Source organism: Tyto alba, unplaced genomic scaffold (assembly GCF_018691265.1).
Source record: "Tyto alba isolate M040663 unplaced genomic scaffold, T.alba_DEE_v4.0 Super-Scaffold_33, whole genome shotgun sequence".
Lineage (NCBI taxonomy): Eukaryota > Metazoa > Chordata > Aves > Strigiformes > Tytonidae > Tyto > Tyto alba.
In genome coordinates this window covers 8,258,652-8,284,864 of record NW_024881308.1, presented here as the reverse complement: position 1 = coordinate 8,284,864, position 26,213 = coordinate 8,258,652, and the positions used below count along the sequence as shown (strand labels likewise).

The 26,213-nt window shown below is 37.4% G+C and overlaps 1 protein-coding gene across 3 annotated transcripts; it reads right to left on the bottom strand.

Annotated features, from left to right (window-relative positions):
- Window positions 1–1,188: 1,188 nt before the first annotated feature.
- Window positions 1,189–26,213, bottom strand: CSE1L (chromosome segregation 1 like). Of its 3 annotated transcripts, none has more exons than XM_042800949.1 (25): window positions 26,111–26,213; window positions 23,267–23,362; window positions 22,535–22,677; window positions 18,956–19,057; window positions 18,370–18,515; window positions 17,962–18,052; window positions 17,580–17,687; window positions 16,589–16,681; window positions 15,195–15,362; window positions 14,969–15,098; window positions 14,179–14,244; window positions 12,048–12,250; window positions 10,587–10,671; window positions 9,779–9,840; window positions 8,886–9,022; window positions 8,619–8,722; window positions 7,956–8,053; window positions 6,925–7,075; window positions 6,201–6,409; window positions 5,350–5,447; window positions 5,063–5,148; window positions 4,048–4,129; window positions 3,467–3,613; window positions 2,409–2,640; window positions 1,189–1,714 (listed from the first exon to the last, which is right to left on the bottom strand). In XM_042800949.1, the coding sequence occupies exons 2-25, from the start codon at window positions 23,349–23,351 to the stop codon at window positions 1,625–1,627; spliced, it is 2,916 nt and encodes a 971-aa protein (XP_042656883.1). In that variant the 5' UTR covers window positions 23,352–23,362; window positions 26,111–26,213; the 3' UTR covers window positions 1,189–1,624. The 3 variants fall into 3 exon arrangements, with proteins under 3 accessions (XP_042656883.1, XP_032849483.1, XP_032849481.1); XM_032993592.2 differs by lacking the exon at window positions 26,111–26,213 and adding an exon at window positions 25,575–25,779; XM_032993590.2 differs by lacking the exon at window positions 26,111–26,213 and adding an exon at window positions 25,480–25,564.

The following is a 26,213-nucleotide window of genomic DNA, read 5'->3' as shown; positions in this document are numbered from 1 at the left end:
GACATTCGAGGTAGGCATTCAGTTCCTTGCAAATGTCACACGTCTCCCATGTGGTTTCAGCCTGCCTATTGAAATTCATTCTGCAAGGTGCTTCGGCAAACTTGTAACACACGTTGCAGTCTCTCTCATCAGCATTAAGGCAGATGCTTTTCATGATCACCACTGTATTATTTCACTCTTGAGAATTGCTTTCAACTTCATACCTATCAACAAAGAAGGTCTGACACTGCATGACAGACCAGATTCAAGAAAACCTGTTGATGCCAACTTATTAGATACATTTTTAGGCACTTAGTAGTTAAAATCCATTATCTAACAAGCAACTAATTTCTCTATATATTAAGATATGGCCAGCATGCACTCTCACATGGCAGCCACAGAAACTAAGGAAGAACCGAAAGACAGCCCATTCTGCCCTATGTTTCACTCTCAGTAAATTCAGTAACTTCCTCGATAGAAGGCCCAGCTTCAACAGGCATTCTAACTACAAAAAACCAGGCCCTATTCAAGTCATCTGTAGAATTTCTGTGGACAAGTAACTTAAAAAAAATCTGTCATGTATGACATTGCTTTATATCATGTAAGTCTGAGACTTCACTCTTATTCAGGAGTCTTTCAGTCTCTATAATTAGATTTATTTATATCCCTGCAGTACCAGTGCTCTGAAAGCCTATGGTCTAGTAGTTTGGTGCCCAGGCCATCTGGGAACACAGTGAGGCTCAGGCATTTAACTAGTCACTTAAACAGCCATAACTACAGATAAACCGATACATTTCAAATTCAAGGCTACCACACCTAATCGGTATATTTATGAGACAGGGAGAACATCTGAGTTAAGTTTAACTCTAAGATCATTGATTCAGTTTCAACACATCACTAAAAATCCACTTGGAGATTGATACCCACTCTAAGAGGGTATATTACTTGCTTTTACTGCACTATACTGACACGTCTTGTTCAAAGAGAAGGGGTGCACCTGTTGATGAATATCAAGTGATAATAGCTTTGGATCTTCTGCCAAAGTTTTAGATTTGCTCTCTATGATTCTAAAATGTATTTAAATTATTACTTAAGATGAAGAAAAATTCTCACAGTCCCACTATTTTATATTCTATCCTAAATTTAAAACATTATCTTCTTTTAAACCAACTACATTCTTCTAAAACAGTAAGCGCACAGTGACAGGCATTTTAAACAAGTCGTTCTTATTTATTCACAATTTAGATAAAGTTTAAGGAAAGACAAAAGAAATACAAAGGACAACATCAAAATGAAAAGGAATTTTAGTGACCGAAGTGAGTTTCTACAGCCAGTGCTCTCCGTACATTTCAAAAATGTTATCCAAACACCGCAGATGCAGATTTCAAATAAATCCCATAACAAACCGCTATGACTATTCCCTTTAAAATTAAACTGGGAATGGAAGTTAGCCACCTTTTATCTATGAGTACACAAACCACCAAATTCTTTCAGTTTCTGGTTAAAGCCACATTTATCTTTTACAAGATGGATTCTGCAACACATTTTCAAGTAGCATTTTTCATTTCATCTGAGCTCTGCTATAAAAAAGTCAGTGTCAACCTTCTGTGTAACAAAACAGCTTTTGATCTTGCTTGTGGGCAATTCAGAGCAGTGTCACACTTGCAGCTTGGAGGTATCCTTGGAGATACTGCAACGCTTCTGCATTCAGACTAGTACTCAGCATTGATGGAACCTTAAAACATACGATAGAGCAGAAGTGTCAACGTGTGTATACATTAAACTGCTGCTATAGCCTGTTAATCACTGTGTCAACATAAGGCACAAAAATCAAATGACATCCTGAGAGCAGCAGTTTTCCATTGAGAAGGCAGTTGCTGGAATTACAATTCCTGATGCTGACAGCTTTACGTACTACTTATCTGAATCAAATATGAAAAGAGTGGAGAAAACCTTCAGTTATTAAAAGCAGATATTTGGATGCAGCAAATATCAGATCTCTCAGGCAATCTTTACCTACCAAAATCTTGAACAAAACAAAGATGGTACTGGTTACAATAGTTAACTATAAACCTAATTTCTTTAATTTAACATGAGTTGCCTGAAATTTCATGACTACATATAACTGAACTGGAGATAAGTATTAGTTGTATACCAACAAGTGGGTAAATTTCCATTTAAGAAATGCCATATTTAAGCTTATTGCTAAAGTAATGTGAAAATACGGCCTTTCTAAAGGTTACTAGGGAAAAAAACCTTACAAAAGCTATATTCCATTAAGGCATAAAAGAGACCAATACCTTGCATTCTGGTTATTGCATACTTCATTTTGCTGATTATTAAACATTAGCAAAAGAGACCCATTATGAAAAAAGCATTTCTTCTCTGTAGAATTTAGCATTAGCATGCCATGCATAAAAGTCACCTACCCTGCCTGGGCACGCTGTAGAAAGTTTGTGAAGAGACTGTGCCAGATGGATTCTAGGATTGTTCACCATTTGACCTACAGGATCGTGTTCTTTTTTCCCAGCAAAGGCTAGCTGAGAGAATGCAGTCTGATATCCTGGAGTATCTTCTATGTCAATGAAGTGTTCTTCATCAGGGATAGTATCATCCTCAGGCAGTTCAAAGAGGCCAATGAGGGCCTGCAGCAAAGGAGTCCTATATGTAAAGAGGGGAGGATAAAATTGGAGTGCTAAATATACATTAGGACAGGGTGCATTTTACAAGAATGTTCAAATTACCTGGACCCCCTTACAATTTAGTCCTTGCAGGTATTTGCTTAGCTACTAAAATGGTAAATGCCCAGTCTAAGCTAGACTTGAAGAACTGTGGGTCTGTGCATTTTACAGGCATAATGTAGATGCTCATATTAAAAGCACTAAGAATGTCTTTATTTTTTATCTTGTGAAATTGTCATGAAACATATCTAAGAATTATTTTCCAGACTACATATTTTCTCCAAGTTCATAAAAAAAAAAGTTCTAGCTCAGGGATCCAGTTATTGTCATTAAATTCAGGCTACCTGACATCCTAGACTGACTTACGATCTTTCTAGATAGCTTTTCCCCAGATTCTACTGTCAAGCTAAGATGTTACAGTCTCTGATAGATTATAAGTAGACTAGCTCAGGTCTCCTGACCTGTAGAAGAGTTTTAAGACAAAACTGGGCCTAGTTCTTCAGAAAGAGTACAAGCTAAAAGAAAGTAGTATATTTTCTTAAATGCAGTCCTAGCTAGCTCAACAAGTGCTATCTCCATCACAAAAATCTCAAACCAGTTCTGGCATCTGCTTTGAAAATACATTTTATTTGTTGAGAACTGGAAGTGGTGTGAAAAGCCTGAAACTCAGCATCATAACAATAGCAGGCCCGGAGAAATCACAACCGAGTTTATTTGAAGAATATATTTTGATGTTAGCTCAATATTTAAAAAAAAAAACCATCTAATAGCCTCACTAACAGAACTTGAAGAAGTGCTCTACATACCACAGCTTGGTGTACTCTGTGTCCATCATAGGAGGACATTCTGTTAATATTTTTGTAATACCAACAGCACATATTTTCTTTTCAACTTGTCCAGACACTTTCTGGATTTCAGGAATTATAATTTTCTCCAAAACCATTCCAAACATCCTATTATGACATTAAAAGAAAAAGTATTAGAGAGCCTTATCAGCCTGATGGTGACGAAAGAAAACAGAAACGATACGGATCACTAGGAAAAAAAGAGACAAATAATTTGTTAAGATGCTGCCCTGTCACAGTGGATGCCTAGTAAAAACTGAAGCATACAAACTTTTCACAAAAGGAAAAGAATAAAAACATTACTATTCCCCTCTTTTCTTTTTATGACCAGCTCAGGAGATTAGTATCTTGAACTATCAATGAAGAACTGTGAACAACAAATCAGAAAAAGAAATATTGCTAGACAAATAAATCAACAACATTAGAAGAAACATTTGGCTAGTCAAATTAGTGACAAATGCAGTTTTCAATTTTAGCTAAAGACACCTATTTCCTACTTCAAAAATTACACATCAGTCTTAAAAAAAAAAAATCATACTAACTTTGGCTGTATGCTGTCAAATATCTCCTGAAGAGCTAATGCCCCGTATTTTATGCAGTACAGGTTAATGAAGACTAGGAAACCTATAACAAGAAAAAGGTCAAATTAAAACTCAATATGAAAACAAAATAATAGCTTTAGAGTCAGCAGCAGAATACATGCTAACAAGTTTTTCAAGGGGCTAGAAATGACAATCTTTATAAATGTTCAGTTTTAGTGACATACATTAACTTGCTACCTTGAAGTTTGCAGTTCTTCGATCAGTTGTGAATCCCTTTGCGTGACCTTTGTACCAGGGCACAGATGCAATGCATTAAAAGCACCACTTAGATTTTGTTTGTGGAAGGCCATTATAAGCAATCCTATCATTCTTGCTCCTATCAGGTGGCATTAACCAGATTTGATAGGATTAAGCAGTAGATATTGCATAATTTGTGTAGTGATACTATCATTAAAATAATTTAATCAACATGACAATAATCTTTCTGTTACAGCAGGAATAACCAGAATATGTATTTCAATAATATCACAGCTTTGCTATCTTAACATTAAACACTGTAACTTAAGCCATCTTAAGGTGGAATGACACAAATGCATAGAATATTTAACAGTAATAACATAACTACACGGAACAAAAGGAAGTGTGGTCAGTATTACTGTGTTGTGTAAGAGTGAAAGTTTGCTGGTATTAGTTGAATATTAAATGGAGACACTTTCAGATAATTAATGATATCACACAGCATAAAAAAGTAAGAGGAGTACACAAGTCTTTTTCCCTTATTTTAGTTCCATTCCTTCAGTTTTCATGAAATAAGTGTCACCTGCTGTGGCAACTGCCCTATACGCCGCCCTTGATTACACAAATAATTTGAAGAAAGTCACTGATATTAAGAGTCACTAGTATCTCTTCATCCACATAATCACAGGAAATGATGGGATACTTATTCAGTACAGCTGCGTGTTCTGAACTGTTGGCATCACCAACGCTGAAGCTTTTCATATAGCAAGGAACTTACTTTTAATAAATTTTGTTGTTTTGGAATTTTGAAGTCTTTGGAATAGCAGAATGAAGATCTGTTTCCTGTACTGGTCAACTGATTCACTGGAAATTTAAAAGAATAGTTACTCAATTCATACTAGGATTTTACTAATGTCACTTCACAGAAAACATATATAGTACTGTTCTAATCTATTTTACTCATAAACGTGGTGTTTTTCAGTTGTTAAAACATTAACTATGAAGTGTACAAACATACCAAGTCTACAGAAATTAGTTTTGAACACAATTTCAACTCATACTCACGGAGGCATATGCTCTATAATACTGTTTAGAAGGTAGAATCCTTGATGGTCATTAGCTTTAGAGGCAATCAACTTCTGGAACACACCTAACAATCCAGGCTGTAAGCAAAGCAAATATAAAACTAGATACAACAGTTCTTCATATGAGACCTACCAGAAAGTTAGCACCTACCATCTGAGACATACGCCAAGACAAAAGCTTTCACAGCCTAAAACAGGATTGTTTCTGCACTCTAAGGACAAGGAAGAGAGATTTCTTTTGGGACCAAGTGATGTTCCTTTGAGCATTAAGATTAACCTTGATGAAATGAACACCAAAGCCAATTTGAACACGCATGTCTGCTTCATCAATGGCATTGTCTAATCAAGTCTGACTACAGCAGATCATGCAGCAGAAATAACAAGTTAGGTATGCAGAATAAATCTCCCAATGAATTCACTAATCCTCAGATCTCCCAGCATTTTGGCTCCTCCTCACTCTCTCTTCTCAAGACTGCTCTGAACAGAACCTCTGAGAGTTTTCCTGATCTACAGTGTTCAACATGAGGCAACAGAGACAGGAAAATTGTGGAAATTTACCTCCTTGCAAAAACTAAGTGCAGGACTTTTACACTGTCATTGACAAAAGCGTGACAGTCTAGGATTTACCTTATCTACATAATGGAAAATCATCCCCAAAAGCCTGCATTCGTATTACTTTTTGTCTTTCTACACAAGCACCATTAATTTGAAGTACAAGCACAAATTCTGCATAAATCCAGCCATTCACTAAAAGAAAAATTTCCTCATCATTTCTGATCTTAAATCAACATGTCTAGAGGCATACACTGTGACTAAATCAATCCAACTTACAATTTTGTCAGCAGCAGCACTTGCTATTGTATTGGCACCCCGCTCTAAATAAGCCTGCAGGAGTCGGACCAAAGGAGGAATGTTTCCTGTCCTTTCCCATAATACTGGCTGAAGTAGATGAGGAAACAATGCCATATAGGATGATGGGATTTCATTTTTATGCATTTCTAGAAGTAGGGACATCACTTGAAAGACATATGGAATGAACTCTGGAAAAGAAATGATGACATTTACAAATTCAGCTAATACAGTCAATTCCTAGAAACCACATATCTATCGATAGAAACTACAGTTTTATGATATTAACACAAAGATTCCAACAAATAAAATCTTGGAGAAATGTATCACTTCCCACATTTAACTACTCAAAAAAAAATCACAAGCATTGTATACATACAGTTTCTATTTCCTCTATTTGGTAATGGTTCAAAACATGAAAAACAAACTGTTAGAAACCAAGCAATATAATTAAGAAGAATAATAAGAGGCTTTGGAGTAGTAATTGTTAGATATTTCAAAATTACAGTTTGTTTTAAAAATAAGTTAATACAGTTGATGTACTCTATGGCACAACCCAGATGCTTCCTAGAAGTATTTATTAGGACTGTGAACATGCGGTGTTCTCACTTGAATTTTCTGTGTTACAGAAAAACTGCCATGAGGTAGTTCACAGCAAACAGCTATAGTAGAGAGAGCACATGAGCACTTACTGATTTTAATTTACCTTGCACATCATTCTGTAGTATCTCGGTGAACACCATAAACAGAGCCTCTTCAAAGCTTCCAACTGCATCAGGGTTTGCTTTGCATGTTATCCTTATCGACAAGCATATTGACTCAAACATGTAATGGTTAAAGTGAGGTTTGCTTGGATTCTAAAAACAAGTTATAAACAGAAAAATCAATCCAAACTTGCATCCAAGTCATGTATTTAGTAAAATATATTTTTTATTTCAACTGAAGTCTGAAGCAGCAATTGTGAATAAGGATACTTATGACTTGCTTATTAATATGCTAGTGAAACAAATTCCATAAAAGCAAACAAAAACTTCTAAAGCATAAAGGAGGGGTGTTTTTTATAAATATTTTAAAGACAACAAGTGTTTTTCAGAAGCTCTAATAAACTAGCAAGCAGTTAAAGTATCACAAACAAGTGGAAAAAAAATATTTTTAAATCCTGTAAGTACATAGTCAGTTCTTTACTGAACACTTCTTATACTCTGTAACTAAGTTTAAACTATACATAGTAGAAGTTTTTTGGATAGTTGATGAAGTTACTCTAAAGCATCCCCTAATGTTAATGTTCAAGAATATTAGCCCAGCCTGAACAAAAAACTAAGAGACTTTTAGCCATCAAAAGCAGGAGGGTAATTTATTTAATTTAATCCTACATTTCAGTGCCTAAATTTAATACTAGCCTCAGAAGCTTCATGGGCAAAGAATACAGGAGTTATGAGAAAACCAGATTAATGTAATAGTGGCCTCTGCACAAGCAAGCATTTATGCTAGAACAAACTGGTATTACAAAAAGATTTCATATGCAGTTTCCAAATTTCAGATGACAGCCGGGGAGAATGATTTGAAAGTATGTCTTAGAAGGAAGACAGTGCTTCACTGGAAGGCTATTTTAATTTGAGTCATAAAATGTTGAACAATTCTAACAGAACACAAACAACAAGGTATACATAAATCTTTAGAAAGACTGGTCTAAAATGTAAAAAGTGAACATTTTGCTCAGATAGACTGTTTCTTTACCTTACTGACAGCCAGCAGTTTCTGTGTAAGCTGTGTGATGACAGAAGGGATGTATGGAATTATAGATTCCTGCAGCAGAGAAAAACTCCTCATGATGGCTGCAAATAAATTGAAAGTATTAACTTCTGGAGACAAACATACACTTTATTCATCCATCGTATGCCTAAATCCTTTACCTTTTACTATTAAATTGGAACCCAAGGAATTAGACACGATAAGAAAGAGCACCTGCTGCAAGAGCAATCAATCTATAATCATAACAAGGATAAAACAAAGAGTCATTATCTCCCTTCTATAGACAGAGCACAGAAGATTAAATAACTTTGCAGAGACCATTTATCTTGGGCACATCTCAAATCTTGGCATAAAATTAGCCATAACCCACTCACATCTCCTACTGACAGTGCTTAGACAGCTGTCCTGACTACAAAGACTACCATTTGAGAAATAATTTGTCACAATACCATTTAGTGTTTCTTTTTGGTACCATTAATTTAGTCAAAAATGGCTTAGTACAGCCTGGTAAATAACTGCAGACTGCATATACCTCTAACCTGTTTGCATAAATTAGGTTTATCAAATAACATTTCAGTAGCTTGCAATTATAAGCCTTTACCCCAGCTTAAAGTTACTCTTATATTGCAGAACTCATAAAGCATTTACCTTTCATAATGTATTCATTTTCAGATGAGCCAGGAAGTGTCAGTGCTTTAAAAAGGTTTGTTAATAGCACTTCTACAAATGGTGCCATTTCTGCAGCTGTAATGCTGTTAAGTAAAACACAGCTCTTTAATGATGAAAGATACTCACAAACTTCAAGCATTTTACAGTATTGTAATACTAAGAAATAGAAGATCCTCTACAGATATTTTTCATCCTTAATGGACAAAGACTACATATGAATGAATTTATTTCTGCTTGAAAACTTACAGGGTAGTATTATTTGTTCCCCTCATGGTAAACAGTCTTTCAAGAGCATGGGCTGCGTAAGTATGGACCACAATACTTTCTGCTTGAAGATGATTGATTAAGAGAGGAATAGATACCAACAGTTGTTCTTTAGATACCTACAAAAATATAGCAACAAGTTATACATATGTTACATAAAAATACAGATGGTTCAACACTAGAGCATAACAACTCTGAGCAAATCAGCTACAAAGTGAAAGCTTGGCAGAGGAAGAAATCTTAGAAGGCTTCTCCAGTTGCTAAATCACACCTTGAAAACCAAGAGGTACCTGTGTCTGTCATCACCTGTACTGTATACTTCCCCCGATCATCAATGTTACATTTGATTAACAGTAAGTGCATATATTTCTAACATATATTTATTTTTCCATTTCACTTTGTCTTAACACACAATAAAAAAAAAAAAAAATCAAGCTTTAAAAAAAAAATCAGGTATTTCATAAGATATGAATAAAGGTAATCTAAAATTTAGAAATAAAACTCAATATATTTTCTTAGTGCATCTCACAAATCAGAAAAGGTAAAGGACAAAGTTGTACTCTCTAACAACTACTGCAATGATACGAGCAATCAAATATATTTAGACTAACGTTCACTTGGAAAAGTCTGAGTGTGTCACAGAACTAAGCATGCTAAGATGTTCAGTGCTCCCACAGCATATGGATACGATACAGACTACATGCTAATTGGATATTTATAACAATGTAATTTACTTTCAAAACTAAAAATTCAGCATGAAGTGTTGTATGACTATCAAACACCTGTTGAGTTAACATATGGCCAAGTAAGATAGATTAGGCTTGGCAAGTATAAAGTAAACTACAATATGTTTTTACAATAAAAGAAAAACTTACTTGGTTTCTAAAAATCATGATATATTTGATACCATCTGCTTTTAGCACAGGGAATTCATTCACTGCAATAGAAAAACATGCAAATGTTGTTGATATTTTTAATATGAGATTACTGAACATACACTATATATAGAGGTGACAAAGTCATATTTTTTCCACTCAAAAATAATACACACAGTATTTTTCTACACTGCTTAGTTTCTGCATTTCTGTATGGGCACTGTTAGACAGAATATCAGTTTTACGTCCAAATCACATCCCATTACCATTAAGTGTAGAGCCCAACTCTTTCACATGACTTTTCTCCTTCTGCCTCTGATTTTAACAGCCTCCAATTACATATTCCAAGACAATTAACTATGTTCCACTACATTGCACTACGTAACATAATTGCTGAAGCATAAAATATGAAGCATAAAATCATGTGGCTTAAATCTAGTCATCCATAATCTCATCAATATGGACTGACACAGGCTATAACCTAGGCTTCAGTATTTTAACTTCTCAAGGTTTTGTATAGCATAGAAGTTTGCCACAAGGTCTCAAATACAGAAATCAAATTACATTGATTCAACAAGTTTAAGCATGTAACTGATACCAACTGTGTGTGCACATGCTCTGATCTTGCAGATAGCATGTACTGCAGGCCAAACAAATCTGAATTACTTCCCATGTGCCAGGTGTTTAGAGTCTTCTGTCTCAGAGATTATGATGATATAAGAGTGCTTGAGCCTTAAGAAACAATGGTCGCTGTCAAGATTGTAGATATACCACAAAAAATGATGTATCAAAATTAACATTAACTTACCACTAGCAGACTTTAAGTCAGGTTGAATGTGATTCACAAAGAATTCTGTCAGATTAACAAGTTCATTGGCTTGTGTTATTCCATGCTAGAAAAATAAAAATCAAACCAGCTCTGGTTGAATGTTGACATTCAGCTAGTTTTCTTACACATTTTTATGTCCTTTTAATAAAAGGAATCTAAAGTGTGCATGCACGTGACAGGATTGTTGAGACCGCATCTTTAGCAGAGTGCCATTCAATTTCTTTTTCTTCATGTTTTTAGTGTCTAGGTTTCAGCTGTAGCACTATTGAGGTTCAAAGTTACCAGGTTTGAGTTGAGGAACAATAGCACGTAACACAGTATTAAGCAATCAAAATTTTAGATATAAAATATCAGTATCTTACTAACTTGACACTTTTTTTTGATAGGCTTTTTAAAAAGGAAAAGCTTAGGGCTCAGACTCCAGTTAGACTCCAGTTCTGAATGAGAGCAGCAAAATAATAACTATTTAGTTTTCTTTTATGAAAAACACAACTCATTTTTAAGACAGAATTTTCAGACGGATATGTATCAATCAAGTGTTCTGAGTGACGTTATCCTGTATTTGCCACTATGTAGCCCAGAAAAAGAAAGGCGTACAACTTAGTTTTCTAATTGCTAAAAGACTGTGGTTCACATTACGCATCACTATCAGTAGCAATTCCTTTGCAGTAGTATACAACTAGAGTTTCAGGAAAAGACTGAGAACCTTCAGCAAAATTGCATAAAGATGCTGTACATGTTTTATTATGTTTGCCTCAAATCTGTCCTGTAAAGCAACTGAGATTTGAACTGTACTAACATTTAAAATAATTATTAGTATAGTAAAATCTGTTCTATAGGACATTTGATACAATGCTACTGTTTCCAAATCTAGGTTAGTTCAGATGTGGCTTTTCAATGTATCCAGCCTATTAGTTGCTTTCTCCCAAACAAGTGATGAGATCCATTTCCAGCCACCATTAGCATTCATAAGTCATTTCCAAATCATAAGCACTCATAATGAAACACTAGGAAATAAAATGACAAGAACTATAAGTCACTTAAATTCCTTCTAGTCAGCTTAACACTTTTGATCATCTTCTGTAAAGCTGAACTTGACCTTCCATGGTTTACAAACTCTGGCTTAGTACCATTTAAATCTCAGAGGTTCTAGACCCAAGCTAATTTTGTTTCTTTGTATAGCTGCTTCACACATGGTAATAAGACCTGCCAAATGGCCACACATGGTTGTTGACTTTGCCCAATCTATCTGAAGACTAGATACCACAAAATACCAACTGTGATAGGATTATATAATGGCCAACTTTTAATCTCATCAACGTTGAACTACTACAAATACAGTTACTCCCATTCTGAAGCAGCGTAAAATGAATTGCAGTCCTGATGTACACTATAATATTTGAATACATATGGATGCAAATGAATAGAATGTAAAAGTACCTTCTGTGTTTGAGCTTTGGATGCCAAAGAGGTAACAAGGTAAATAGCTGCATCTTTGTGCTTCCAGTTAACAGATGGATTCTTTGCATATTCTTGCAGCATAGAATTAACATATCCAGAAAAAATCCCTGTCACAGGTCCTTCAAAAAATTTGCACAAGCCTCTGACTAGATCACAAGCTGCTCTGCGCCTGGTGTCAATATCTGCATGAGAACCAAAGATTCTTTGGGCATGAGAAAGTATACAGCTTTTCAAATTAATAAACATAACAATGATAAAAATATAATGTACAGCTTCTCAAGTTACAGTCATACCTTATGTTAACTATTGCAATCCTCCACACTGATGTGTAAGAACACATTTAAGTCTTTTACTTACTGTCACATTTGTACACTATAATATTTCTACACTAATATTTCTACACTATTTGTACAACAAGGAAGAACAGACACCTACCAATACTGCATGTGTATTCACAGCCCTCTAAAGAAAGTTTCAGTAAGCATGCAGGGGGAGGCTTTTTATTATCTTGACAGTTATGCACCCACATGTACTGAGTCTCGTTGGGATGGAGTTAATTTTCTTCATAGCAGTCCATATGGTGCTGTGTTTTGTACTGGTGACTAAAACTGTTGATAACACCCCAGTGTTTTGGCTGTTGCTGAAGCATGCTTGCACAGTGTCAAGGCTTTCTCTTTTTCCTCCTCTGCCTTCCCAGCAAGTAGGCTGGGGGTGGGCAAGAAGTTGGGAGGGGACACAACCTGAATAGCTGATCCAAACTGACCAAAGGGATATTCCATGCCATATAATGTTGTGATCAGCAGTAAAAAGTGAGAGGACAGGCTTTTTGGGGAGGTAGCCATTGTTCAGGGACCACCTGGGTGTCAGTCTACTTGTGGGAGGTGGTAAGTCACTGACTTTTTTTTTCTCCTTCCTTTTCTTCCTTTCTTTCACACTTAAACTGACTATCTCTATCCCCAAGTCCTCTCATTTTTACTCTTCCTCCTCTCCTCCATCCTATTGCAGCAGTGTGGGGAGTAAGCAAGCTGCTGTGTGGTGCTTAGCTGCTGGCCCACCTTACTGAATCAGTACATTTTTGTAAATAAAAAACAAACAAACAAAAAGACCCTGTAAAAAATCATTGCTTCAAGAAAGCAAACAAACAAAAAAGTGAGCTGGTCTTTAATACAATATACTAACCAGAATGGACGGAAGGAAAATAAAGCAAGTCAATTTAAATGCAATAGAGAACATTTCTAAAGTAATTTCCAAAGACCACAAATACTTCTTGCCTCAATTCTCTTGAAAGCAGAAGTAGCTAACAAATAAAAGCTCCACAAATACCTAGAAAACAGCCAATCCTGGATAAGAATGATGAAAAATTTGCTTGCAAAAAGTTAAAAACCGGTTTCCTCCAATTTTGTCTTCCACTGCAAGAATACATTAATTTCTTAAATCTATTATGAAGTGTCATTAATCTAACTAAAAGTGTCAGTCAGTAAACTGTCAGTGACATAGAATAGCATATACAGAGTTTTCATACAGATATAGATTTGGATCATTTGTGTTCTGACCTGGCTGAAGACCAGACAGCTACAATCTGAAAGTGAAGGAGCTCTGTTAGCACAGCCCTGTGTTTTCAGGACGGTTACTGTATTGGTTTGAACACAGTGCCGGCGTACAAGGGCTGGCTCGTGTCCAGCTGGCTTGATCACAGATTTGTATGCAACACCAGTCAGAATTTCAGTTTAAACATGATAGACTACTAAATACAGGCACAGTCTCTCCATGTTATTTAAAACTCTACACATAGGAACTAAATACACAACTGTGGCTACTATTCAGCATTGACTTACAGGCTATATTTGCTGAAATAAGAATGTGTGCAGTGCAGAAGACATACCAATCCAATTAAGGAAAAAAAAACCCTATAGGAACACTGTTCAAAACAGAAAGATACTGTGATGGGCATATCATAACAACAGACTTGATCAAAAACAGGATAAAATTTCTCAGTGGGAGGGAACCTTCCAAATTTCAAAAATAAGTTATAAATGCTTTAGTAAATTGTTTCAGCTCTTTACAGTTATATTTAAAGACCAAGTATTCTTAGTAGAGATCTGTGGATTACCAGATCCTTCCAAATCCCTTCTTATATATTCTTCAGAATTATCTTCAAATGCTTCTTCATCAGCCGCTGAAAATATAAAATATATAGAAGTTTAAATACTGAGGTCTCCGTTTTTTATGGTAAAAAGCTCTGTTATTATCATCTTGTTATTTTTTTCATGTACTTTTCTAAAACATTAATGTCTATTAATCAGACATATCCAGCCAGACTAGCCTGTTTAGCTTGCTCCTGTCCCACAAATTAGTCTTTCATACACGAGCTCATGTGTTCATGATTTAAGAAAAAAAAGACATATTCAACCCTTAGTGTTTTTAAAGAGGCTTCCAGAGTCAGAGACTTAAGAGAGAGAAGTTTCTTATCACTGCAATACATCTTCACTGTATTTTGGGTACTAGATCAATATAAGCCCATCAAAACTTGGAGAAGGACATTACAGTTTAGCAGGCCTGATATCCATGCCTATTTAGGCTCCTTGAATTATTCTGATACTAACTTTTCATGCTTAAAGTGATTAAAGGCACATGACCTAGACTTCCTATACTTTTATATTTGAGAACCCAGTAAAACAGAAAAAATATCAGATATTCACACAGTTCTACAAAGCCCACAGGACAGCAATCTGTTGTAGAAACTTGGTTTTGAATCTAGTACTAAAGTACACAAGAGGTAATCCTCAATTATTAGTCCTGCAAAGCAACATAGTATGATTACAGTCAGATTTTACTGTGACTTTGAAAACTTAACTCTTAAAAAGTTACCTCTAAATTCCATATTGGGAACAAAAAGTTACCTCTAAATTCCATATTGGGAACAATGACTTTTTCACAGATGCTTGTCAATGTATTCTGGTCTTCAAACAGATGCTTGTAATGTGGTCTCTCACAAACCGAGGCCAGAAACTGGATTGCATTACTAACCAGCTAGAACACCACAAACAGAACACATACAGTTTTACCATGACTGACCAATTTGTAATTCATTATTAAGCTTGACAAGATCAGTTTATAACAACTTACCAAGTCATATTTCACTTCTTGGCCTGTGGTGACTAGTAGATTCCAGATTGCTGTTACAAAACGTGGCAGGTAGGGCTGGAATTCTTCATCATATTTTTGAGCATATAAAGCAGCGTTATCACAAATTTGTGATTTCAAGAGCTCCAGTAATCCAGCTTCCTCTTCATCCTCACATAAAATAAAACTAAGAACTTAAACATCCAAAGTTCAACACTACTTAAACATTAAAAGTATCAACATATTTGAAGAAAATATTTACGTTATTATTTTAGCATATTCTAAACAGGTAAAAGAAATCCCTCTCACATCCCTAAAATTAATGTATTTTGCTGATTCGTACTGAAACTGCACCGCAAGTTATAAATCACACCTATATTTCAAATGAAAGTATTATGCGCTATAAATCATTTAGACCTGATAAAATTTAATATAAAATTAATTTAGAAATGTAATAGGAAAAAGACAACACAAGGCATTCAAAGAATATTTGAAGACATTGTATCTTGGCAGTTTAAATTGGAATAGTTGTAAAAGTAGTTTCCTCCCCTTCCCCATACCAGCACAGAGGCTTGTGGAACCACAAAGCAAAGTGAATTGGAAAATTGAGTTGGAATTAAAAAGCAAAACTCAACCAAATACCACCACAGTTCCATCCCCCCCCTCCCCACCTTTCAGTTTTAATGCATATCACTTCCTGACTCAGTTCAGCACAGCGCTGAAATGTCTGTGTTGGACAATAGCCCACAGACACAAGAGAAGAGAAAAGAGCAGCAAAGCTTCTTTTCGCAGCAGCATTAGCCTAAAACAACTGTGAAACTATAGCACAGGATACACTTAATATGTCTTCCTGCATATTGTAAAAAATTATAAATTTCTTTATAACAGAAAACAAAAACCAGTTGCTTTAGCTCCATCATGTGGCAAACTATTGTACTGTATCTGGAAGACAGCATTTAAAATGGATAAAGCGTGCACAAAATTAATCTGAGCTTTAATGACTCAGTATCATCTTTCACCTATGAAACTACTAATTCTTACAAAATTAGACAAAGACAGCAAATGCTGATGTAAAGTACTTAAGGGAGTCTGCGACTCTCTAACGATCAGGTTACTTTAGCAGATGTGCTTGAAAAAATCTACTCAATGATGAGTATCTGTAATTTGATTTTTGTACACAGCTGGGTATACTTGTAACTGAGATACTACTTCAAGAACCAGACCTCAGATTTCTTAGACAATGGGGCAACTTTTCTTACACCCCATTTCATTATAGTCATGCTATTCCTTTGTTTAACCAACAAAGAAAACATTGCATTGTTCAGAGTTAGGCTTAAGATCTCAGTCAACTCTCTCCACTACACAGAGGCAAACCAGAAGGTGTATGCAGTACTTACATCAGTCTGCAAAAGTTTGTTATCTAAAGTTAAAAGACTATGAAAATTTGTCATCCATGTTTCCATGTTATCTTCGAAAAACTCTGGAAGATCCTGTGAGGGAAAAGCATAACTCTACATTTTAATTTCTGACTGCACTGCTTGGATACATACCAGTTACAATGTAGGTATGTTATCTACTTTAAAATCTACTGAGGGACAACAAAGTGAGGAAAACAATCTTCAAAACAAAACACTAGCCCCTCCTCCCAAATGAAAACCCTCCAGACAGAGGCTTTGGAATACAGTATTTCCAAATAAACTAGTTGCTTACATACTATTATAGACTACAGATTTATTAAAAAAGAAACTTATTGCCTCTTACTCTCAGAACAAGAAAGCACAAGCCTCCCTTTTAACTCCAGCTTGCTCTTTTGCCCCATGTGGAGCGACAGCCCAAGCAGTCAAGGCACGATCATCACACTTCACAGACTTATGTTCACAATAAGACACTAAATACATGTCACCTTAGCAAAGTATCTTTTTATCATTTTTTCATGTAGTGCATTTATTTAGTAATGTTAGAAATGTTGATTTCAAAAGAAAAAACCCCACACCGCTACCAGAATTACAGTGCTACCGAGCTACTAGTTTTAACTGACTTTCATCTACATGACTAAATTCATGTCCGTACAGACATATTTATAAGGAAGCACAGTGTGTACAAACTCAGGCATTTGACTTCTGTCTTTCACAAGCCATATGCAAAGAACTACCCATACAACACCCCTCCTTACTATGACACTTGCAAACTTCTGTTTAGATAGGGCCAAGCTAACGTTAATTAACCCCATCCTTACTGTGCCTTTACTCCAGCGTTGATGCAGACTGTCAACTTTTATTTTTGTGATAAAGCATGGCCTTAAAGGCTGCCTCAAATGGATCCTATAAATAAAAGCGTAACAGCTTCGTGAGATCAAAGCAGAACTATTAGAAGAATAACAAAATTCACCTGAAAATTTAAACTGTAGAACAGCTTCGCAATTAGAATGAGAGAAGAAAAGAGAACCTTCAAAGCACTAGCATCATTTGCATGTGTGCTGCAAAGTTCAATAGTTGCCTAGAAAAAGATGTAAGATTCAGTCAAGTAACACACACACACAAACCACATTGACAAGACGTATTGAAAAGTGTCATGGAACATTTATTTTTTTAAAACCAGAAAATATAGTTCCTTTTCCTCCCCTTATCAATCTTGTCAGGTCTAACTTCATGACTTTAGTTCGAACCTCATTAACAGTTTCAAAAAACTATTATTAAGTTTTCGTTTTATAGGCATTCACAAGCAATTCAGAATGTTAAACTGGTTTTAGAAATAATTTGACAAGAAATACCTTGAAGAGATTTGTCAAGGGCAAAGCAAAGGCATCAAGGACAAGTTTTATCTCTGTCCATAATTCATTTGACTTAAATTCATGGCGGTACCTGACAAATGAGAGAAATAAATGAAAAATAAAATACGGTCTACACATTTATTATCAAATTAACCTACATACAATTAATTTTTTGTGCCGGACCTTTAAACAAATACTATCAAGTAAACAAGAACTAAAAAACATAGTTCAAGACCACGCAAGGCATACATTCTAACAACCACTTAAAGTCTTATTGAAAAGTCAATAAGCGTAAGTAGAAGCTAGTGCTGTAGACTTTGTAAATCTACAAAATTAAGTATAACGGTAAAAATTTAGAATTGAACGGAAATTTTACAATCCATACCCTAACTCTTTTATTTGCAATACCTTTTAAATAAAGAGTGAGCAGTGCGAAGGACCCCATTAATGACATGGAAATCTCCACTTTGAAAGCGATTCACCATTTCTGTCAGCAAGTCTGGCCATTTCTGAGGAAAGTCTTCCCGACCAATAATACTAATAGCATCACTTAACTGGAAAGGAAACATAACCATTACATGATATAATAGCAGGCTCTTCATTACAAAAAAATACAGCAGTCATGCCAGATGTTGCAAATACCTCAAGAAAACGCTTGTTATTTTTGTCAGATGTAAAAAACATTGGGTTAGATATAGACTACTTCTCACCACAAATAAATAAATCTCACTTTAAAGTCAATGTGTACACACAGTCTCACTTTCTAGAATTACTATATTTAACTGTTTTATGCTATAACTTATATCTAAGATGATACAGTAATTGCCTTTAAAAAAAAAAAAAAAAGTAGGCAGAAGAAACAATATATTCCAAGTTATTTGGATTGGGATGACCTCATTGGTAAGGGAACTGAGCTCCGCCAATAATCAGAGCCTCCAGACAGCTTAAAATGTTCAAAAATTCTCACAGACACAAACAGGAATTGGCATATTACCTGCTTTTGAATTTGTTCTGGGCTGCTAAGCATCAAGGGCACGATGTTGGCTTTAATGGCTATCCTGTCAGATTCACATATTTTGTTCAGTTCATCCTCAACCTAAAATTTAAACAATAATTAAGTCATGGGCATATCTGTATACTCTAGGCAACAAGCAAATGTCAGCATTTCAGAAACTATTTGCTTATACTGATTTATATAACTATTACATTGTTAAAGAAGCTAAGAAGATGATCTGTTAAAGACATTGCCTACAATGAATCTATAATGGTAGCACCTGAAAAAAGCTGAAATTAGTTTTTTCTCTTTCTCTAACAGTGACTTTTCTAATCAGCAATTCAGCAGTAGTAAGGGTGGGTGCATAAGCCAGTAACACACCTAAGTTTAACCAATAGTCTCTTGTACCACACCAGATTGCATCTCCATCCTCACTTCTGCCAACCTCAAAGATCAGTTTGCACGAGCTGCCTCAAGCCACTTTCAAGAAACTGTACATGAAGACGCAGGTTAGACAATCAAAACCATAACACTGACTTTACGAGTTATCCAATCAGTTCAAAGTCCACTTGGTCAGTAGTGCCGAGTGGTAGTAAATTATAAAGATTCTACTAAAGAAATAAAATAATAAGGTGGCTTGTCACCAACCAGTGACAGCATAGTCACATTAACTGTGATAATAATTCAGTGATCTTAAGATGCCTTAAACCAGATGGCACTACTATCTTCCTTCTTGCCTCCCTTTCACCATCCTCCCATAAACTTTTTTTTCTTTTTTGAAGTGTAGCAATTTCAAAATTTCAAGTTATGCTTATCTATAACACTAGTCACAAGTGGTGTTCCTCAGGGTTCAGTATTGGGGTCAGCTCTTTTTAATAGCTTTATCAATGATCTAGATGAGGGGACCAAGTGCATCCTCAGTATGTTTGCAGAGAAAATGAAGTTGGGCAGGAGTGTTGATCTGCTGGAAGGCAGGAAGGCTCTGCAGAGGGATTTGAACAGGCTGGATTGATGGGGTGAGGCCAGTTGTATGAGGTTCAACAGGGCTGAGTGTTGGGTCCTGCGTGTGGGTCACAACCACCCCATGCAGCATGACAGGCTGGGGAAGAGTGGCTGGAAAGCTGCCCAGTGGAAAAGGACCTGGGGGTGTTGGTCAACCACCACATGAATGTAGTGTTATGTCCAGGTGGCCAAGAATGCCAGTACCATCCTGGCTTGTACCAGAAATAGTGCGGCCAGCAGGACTAGGGAAGGGACCGTCCCCCTGAACTCGGCACTGGTGAGGCTGCATCTTGAATACTGGGTTCAGTTTTGGGCCCCTCACTCCAAGAAAGACATTGAGGTGCTGGAGCGTGTCCAGAGAAGGGCACAAGTCTGATGAGGAGCAGCTGAGGGAACTGGGGGTGTTTAGCCTGAAGGAGGCCCAGGGGGCACCTCATCGCTCTCTCCAACTGCCTGAAAGGAGGCTGTAGGGAGGGGGGGCGGGTCAGTCTCTTTGACCAAGTAACAAGTGATAGGACAAAAGGAAACAGCCTCAGGCTGTGCCAGGGGAAGTTTAGATTGGATATTAAGAAAAATTTCTTCACCAAAAGGGTTGTCAAGCACTGGAACAGGCTGCCCAGGAAAGTGGTGGAATCACCATCCCTGGAGGTGTTTAAAAGATCTATAGATGTGGTGCTGAGTACTTGGCAGTGTTGGGTTAATGGCGGAACTTGATGATCTTAAAGGTGTTTTCCAGCCTAAATGATTCTATAAACCAGCAGTTATAAAAATAAAAATAGGACGCAGAAAACTTGCTCTTCCTCTTCTATCACATTGCACTGAATCAGAAAAATGTATAGAATCATTTTATATACATTAAAACACAAAAAGACGGTCTTTAAAACCTAACCTTTACAAGTTTCTGTGATGTGAAAGGCAGCAATAGCTGTGCTAGGCAAGCTCCAAGTAGGGAGGCAGGACTCACTTCTGTGAATTTAAATAGATGAGGACAGAGATGGTGGAGAGATCAGCAACAGCAAATCCTGCTATGGAGTTATTAATGAGTTTCCAAGGAAATAAGAGCTTTTTAATAGACATGAGAGGCAGCACATAGATAAGTATTCTGTACATACTTTAAAAATAAATTAAAAAAGGCAAACTCTTCCCTCACTCCAGAAGTGCCCTGTACATCGGGCTCTCCAGGCTCTACCAAACTGAAGCCCTCAAACAGGCAATAGCCTTTTACTTCCACTGAGCTTTGTATCAGTCAAGTTCAAGGCTGCCATATTAAACCATGACCTATGTAAGCTAGCCTTACGGCTCTATATTATGTTCATACAGCTGTTCTTGAAAGCTTCAATTTTGGATGAACCTATGTGCTTGAAGCACATATATGTATATATGAAGCACATATATGTGTATATGAAGCACATATATGTGTATATGAAGCACATATAGCAATCATAACAGCCCTCTGGATGCAATTACTGCATAGCACCTCCTCCTCCTCCAAAACAAAATATCATCCTGAATTACATCAGCAACCCATAAAAAGGAAGCCACTTACAAATTTTTCTGTAACAGGACATTATTTCTATTTACAATACACTATAGATACAGACACAATTTGGGAGAAATGACTGAAAATACAGTATTACAGAAACAAAGTCCTAGAAATTTAATGCAAGACGGAATGCACTGATCTTAACAAACATAACCAGATCTAGGACTGCTATAGCTTCTTAATATTAGTATGAGGGGGAGGGGAGAAATCACATGCAAAACTGTAAATAGGTACCAGATAAGATGTAATGTTAAGATACTTACCAGTTGCCCTGTAATAAAGCAATGTTATACATTTGATATTTTTCAGATACAAACAGTACTTTCAGTGAGACAAAGTATAAACAGTATCAAATAAAACCGCTCATCCCTGAAGCAGTTGAGCTCTCAAATGTCATACTTTCTACCATGAAATAAATTTCAGGAATGCCAAAAGCTCTGACTCAAAAATGTTTCTGAACTCTTCAAAACAAAGGATAAAACAGGATTAAAATGGCAATACTTCTATTTGATGTCTACAAATACTTTTAAGTGTTAAACTGGCAAAGCCACCAAAATAAACTGCCCCACACTATTCTATGCCCCAGAAGCAACTACATGAAAGAGAAGCTGGTATCATCACTTTCAGCTGCAGTGCTGGCTTGAAATGTCTGTAACACTGTAACAATAGATACAGGCCAAATTGGCCAGCTCATGTGTATAGACACTTCACAATCATTTCAGTTTAAATAATATTACTGTTAGTTAAACAAGCTTTAAATATTGTGCTTCTGCAAAATACACATATAATATTAGGAGAAAATTATTAGTTGATCATTCTATACCCAACTCCAAGCTTTTTTAACAGAATGGACTCCAGCGCTCTAGGCTGTAGTCACTCACCAGTAAACTACACCTCTTGTTTGTTCTCCAAATGATCTACTTTCTTTCACAGAGTACAGACATACACACATTCCTCACGATTACTGTAGAATATCTTATTGTACCTTAAAAGGATTATTAAATCTTAGCACAACTACTCACTAGGATACTTACAATTCTCCAGTTCCTTTTAATATAATTCTTGAACGTTACAGATGCACAAACTTTGATGACATTTTCCTGTGATTTCTCCAGCAGTGTTAAGAGTAACAATGGGTAATTCTGGCTTCCTTCAACTGATTCAAGAAACTTCTCCGCTGTAAGAGAACATACTAATGTTAGCAAAAGCTGAACTGACTTTTGCCTAGTGGGAGTCCTTTGGTTCCTCAAGTGTCTATTTAAAATAATCAACACATGAACACTTCCCCAGAGTTTCACCAGAACAGAAACACAGAACAAGTCTGACAAAAGGTACGGTAGCTTCTTTACTATTAAGGTCTTTGACGCTTCTGCTATTAACTAAAGCTCTCAATTCAAAGCAGGATGTGGAAATATTGCCTCCTCACCATTTTTAAAAGCCATAACCTGCTAGAAGTAAATCCTGGTTTACTGTGAACAGCAGCACTGTTTTAAATAATAACAGTAAAAAAAAAAAAAAAAAAAAAAAAATCAGGAATACAGGAAAATAAAATTACAAAAAGCAAACAAAATAAATTTGTATCTATCCTTCATTAGTTTTTTTGTTTGGTTGTTTTTTTTTGTTTGTTTTTTTTGTTTGTTTGTTTAAAAGGATACTGAGAACTTCTCCAAAGAAGTTTTTGCATAAACATCCATTGAAGTTTGCTATACACATACAGAAGGGCCAAAAAGAAACTACATTTTTGGTTGCTCATAAGAATCACTTACCAGGACGTCTTATAGCAGGATCAGGATCTAGTGTTTTCTTTAGATACTCAGTTAAAGTCTGTAAATTGGCATCACTCAGCTCCATTTTGGCAGAACCTAAAACCCACAAGTAGTTTTGTTATAGATTTTCTGATCTGTATGTATAAGCATATGTAAAACTGCATACCACAGAAGACACACATCAGCTCTTTTTGACTATACCTCATAAAGCATAGTGCTATCTTATGTGTCTCATCCAATAAAACAACAGTTAGTGTGCACCAAGCACAAAACATCCCATTTCTTCAACTACATGTAACTTACTGTCTAGTTTATTGAAACCAAACTCTTAGAACAGTATCACACACCCAGCAGATCATGAACCACATACAGCCAAAAAATATGGTCTCTTGCCCTTTCAGGACAAAAAGAGTTTGATTTTGCTTCTGAGAACTATCAGCCCCAGAAACCTGTTCTTCGATGAGAAAGCTGAATAGTCCCGCCCTACATAGCTGTAAATGGAACAACTCAAAGTGTATGGGAGAGTCAAAGCTTGTTTAAAATTAAATACCCATTATCAAAGACAACTCTCAACAGAAAATTATTTTTTTTAAAGTGACAAAAGACTCTGCAAAGCCAGAGGGTTTGTCCACCCTGTAAAATTAACTTAGATTAGGGTGAGAGTTAATTTAAACTGCAATACTTAATACAGAATAACTCTGTGCAATATGTCTAAATTACTCCGCTCTAGTAATCTTCCCACACACATTCTCATACTTACCACAGTGATATATTAACTTCACAGCTTTAATTGGAATAATTAAAATTACAGTAACACTAAAAGAAGACATGATTTAATGTCCATGTTGTTGCTCAGGATAACATCACCAATTCTGTTCATCTTTCTTACCACCAGCAGCACAGTTCACTCACTACAGAAGTAATGAGGAAGGAAAGATTTCAATTTTTTCCTCTGGAGTTTCTAACTAGTAAGATAGACTTAAATTTGTCTGTCCCACTTTGGATTTGTTTTATGTTGATTATCAGTGCAATAAAAATAGTTTCTATTTAAGCATGCTTACAAAGACAGTATGTTTTAATGACATAATTTTTAGTTTAACTATAGTACCCATATCATTAAAAGAGACAGCAACAGTATCCTCTTGAATTAAATGAACGGTAATGAGTAATTGAGGCTCCAAAATGTTTTGCAAAAAGTAAAAATCCACCTACAGTCTGGCCTCCCACATTTCACTCCCCTTCCCTTTGGGGGTTTACCTGCTTGCAGTCTTGTTCACCAATTCACATCAACCAACAAAATCCCAATAAAGTACAGCTTAAGCAAACAGCACCAATAACAGCTATCTCATCTGTTCTACAAAATGGCCTCATGCATCACTACTTGTTGTTGAAACTAATCTTTAAATATTTCGTAATTAAAAAAAATATAAACTATCTGCTCCAGAGAAGCTTGTAAGGCTGAAGTGCAAACCCACTCAGAAATCATTTAGGAAGATTAAACTTGACTCAAACACAAAACCAAACTGAAAGAGGAAATGACAATCCTGAATGGCCTTTTACAACTACCTCACACACACAGGTAATGTAGGGGCCCATGCAAAAAACATACACCTCAAGCTGACTGTGAATTAACTTTGAAGGCCCAATGCTGAAATTTTTAATCCTTTAATCAATCCCTCATACAAAAGCATAAGTATTTTCACCCGCTATGTACTTTTATTTCCTTCCCTTCCTCTAGCTATTCATTTTTGTTTTCCTCTGTAAAAAAACTGGTGGTACTTGCTAGACTGATACGATGCTTTTTGCGATGTTGTGACATATACCACCTGAAAAGGCCACAGAAAATATTTTCAAACCCCCTCTCCAGAAGAAAGCCCCACAAATGTCAGTGCATTAACCACTTCAGTCAAATTGTCGACAGACCGCTTAGAGGAGAGAAAACAAAAAAACACCAAACTGGCTGCCCTCCCAGTCTTGTACCGTGAAGAACTTCAGAGAAGCCCGCTCCTGCACTCCCTCACCGCAACGTTCACCAAACACCATCTACATGCCCAAGAATGTTTATGGTCCAGATCTCACGGGGAAGGCTATCTTTACACTCCCTTCCACCTCACCGCAGCGCAGGGGTCGGGAGCCAGGCACCCGCTGGCCACGATAGCAGGACGAGGCACTCCCCGCCCCCGCCCGCTCCCGCCGCTTCCCCACAGACCCACCGGCAGGGCCGCTCCGGAGCGGAGCCCTCTAGGCCCGGCCACCAGCTCCCTGCTGCCGCCTCAGGGCTTCCCCGGTCCCCTCCCCGCCGCCTCACCCGGCCCGAAACCACCGCGCGGTTTATCCGAGCGGCGGGGCCGCTCCGTCCCGCCCGCCGCCGCCAGACTGCGCCTCCCCCGCGGCGGCGCTCACGCCGCCTCATGCGGCAGCGGCCCGGCTGCGGTCTCCACAAGGCGGGCCCAGGGGCAGCCCAGCCCGGCCCGGCCCGGCCCAGCGCCGCCGGGCCGGGCCGGGGGCAGGACGCGCCGGTGGCGGCGGCGGAGCCTCAAACAGCACCGACCGCCCTCAGACTAACTTGCTCCCCTCCCCCTCCCCGCCACCTCCGGACTGGCAGCACCGAAAGCCAATGAGGGGGAGTACACCGCTCAGGCCCAGCGGCAACGGGCCAATCGCGAGCTGCGGGAGGCAGGCTCGAAGCACCCCAGCATGGTGAGCTGCGCCTCTCGCTGCGCCGCGGGCCCAGCGCCCGAGCGCAGAGCGGAGCAGAGCAGAGCAGAGCAGAGCGGCGGCCGGGTGCGAGCCGTGCGGGCCGCCCCACCGACAGCACCACCGGGCGGCGCGGCCTAGCCTCACCTGGCGACTCCCCCCCGGCGGCGGCAGCTCCGAGAGCTCCGGCTGCGCTTCACATTCAAACTGCGGCGAGAGGGCGCGGCGGCGGCACCGTGACCGCATCACG

Coding starts and splice junctions, on each gene's coding strand:
- CSE1L (XM_042800949.1), bottom strand. CDS start 23,351: ATGGAGCTGAGTGATGCCAATTTACAGACTTTAACTGAGTATCTAAAG. Junction 16,682..17,579: donor TCTACAGTTTAAATTTTCAG/GTGAATTTTGTT, acceptor TTTCCCTCACAG/GATCTTCCAGAGTTTTTCGA. Junction 15,099..15,194: donor AAGAAGTGAAATATGACTTG/GTAAGTTGTTAT, acceptor GTGGTGTTCTAG/CTGGTTAGTAATGCAATCCA.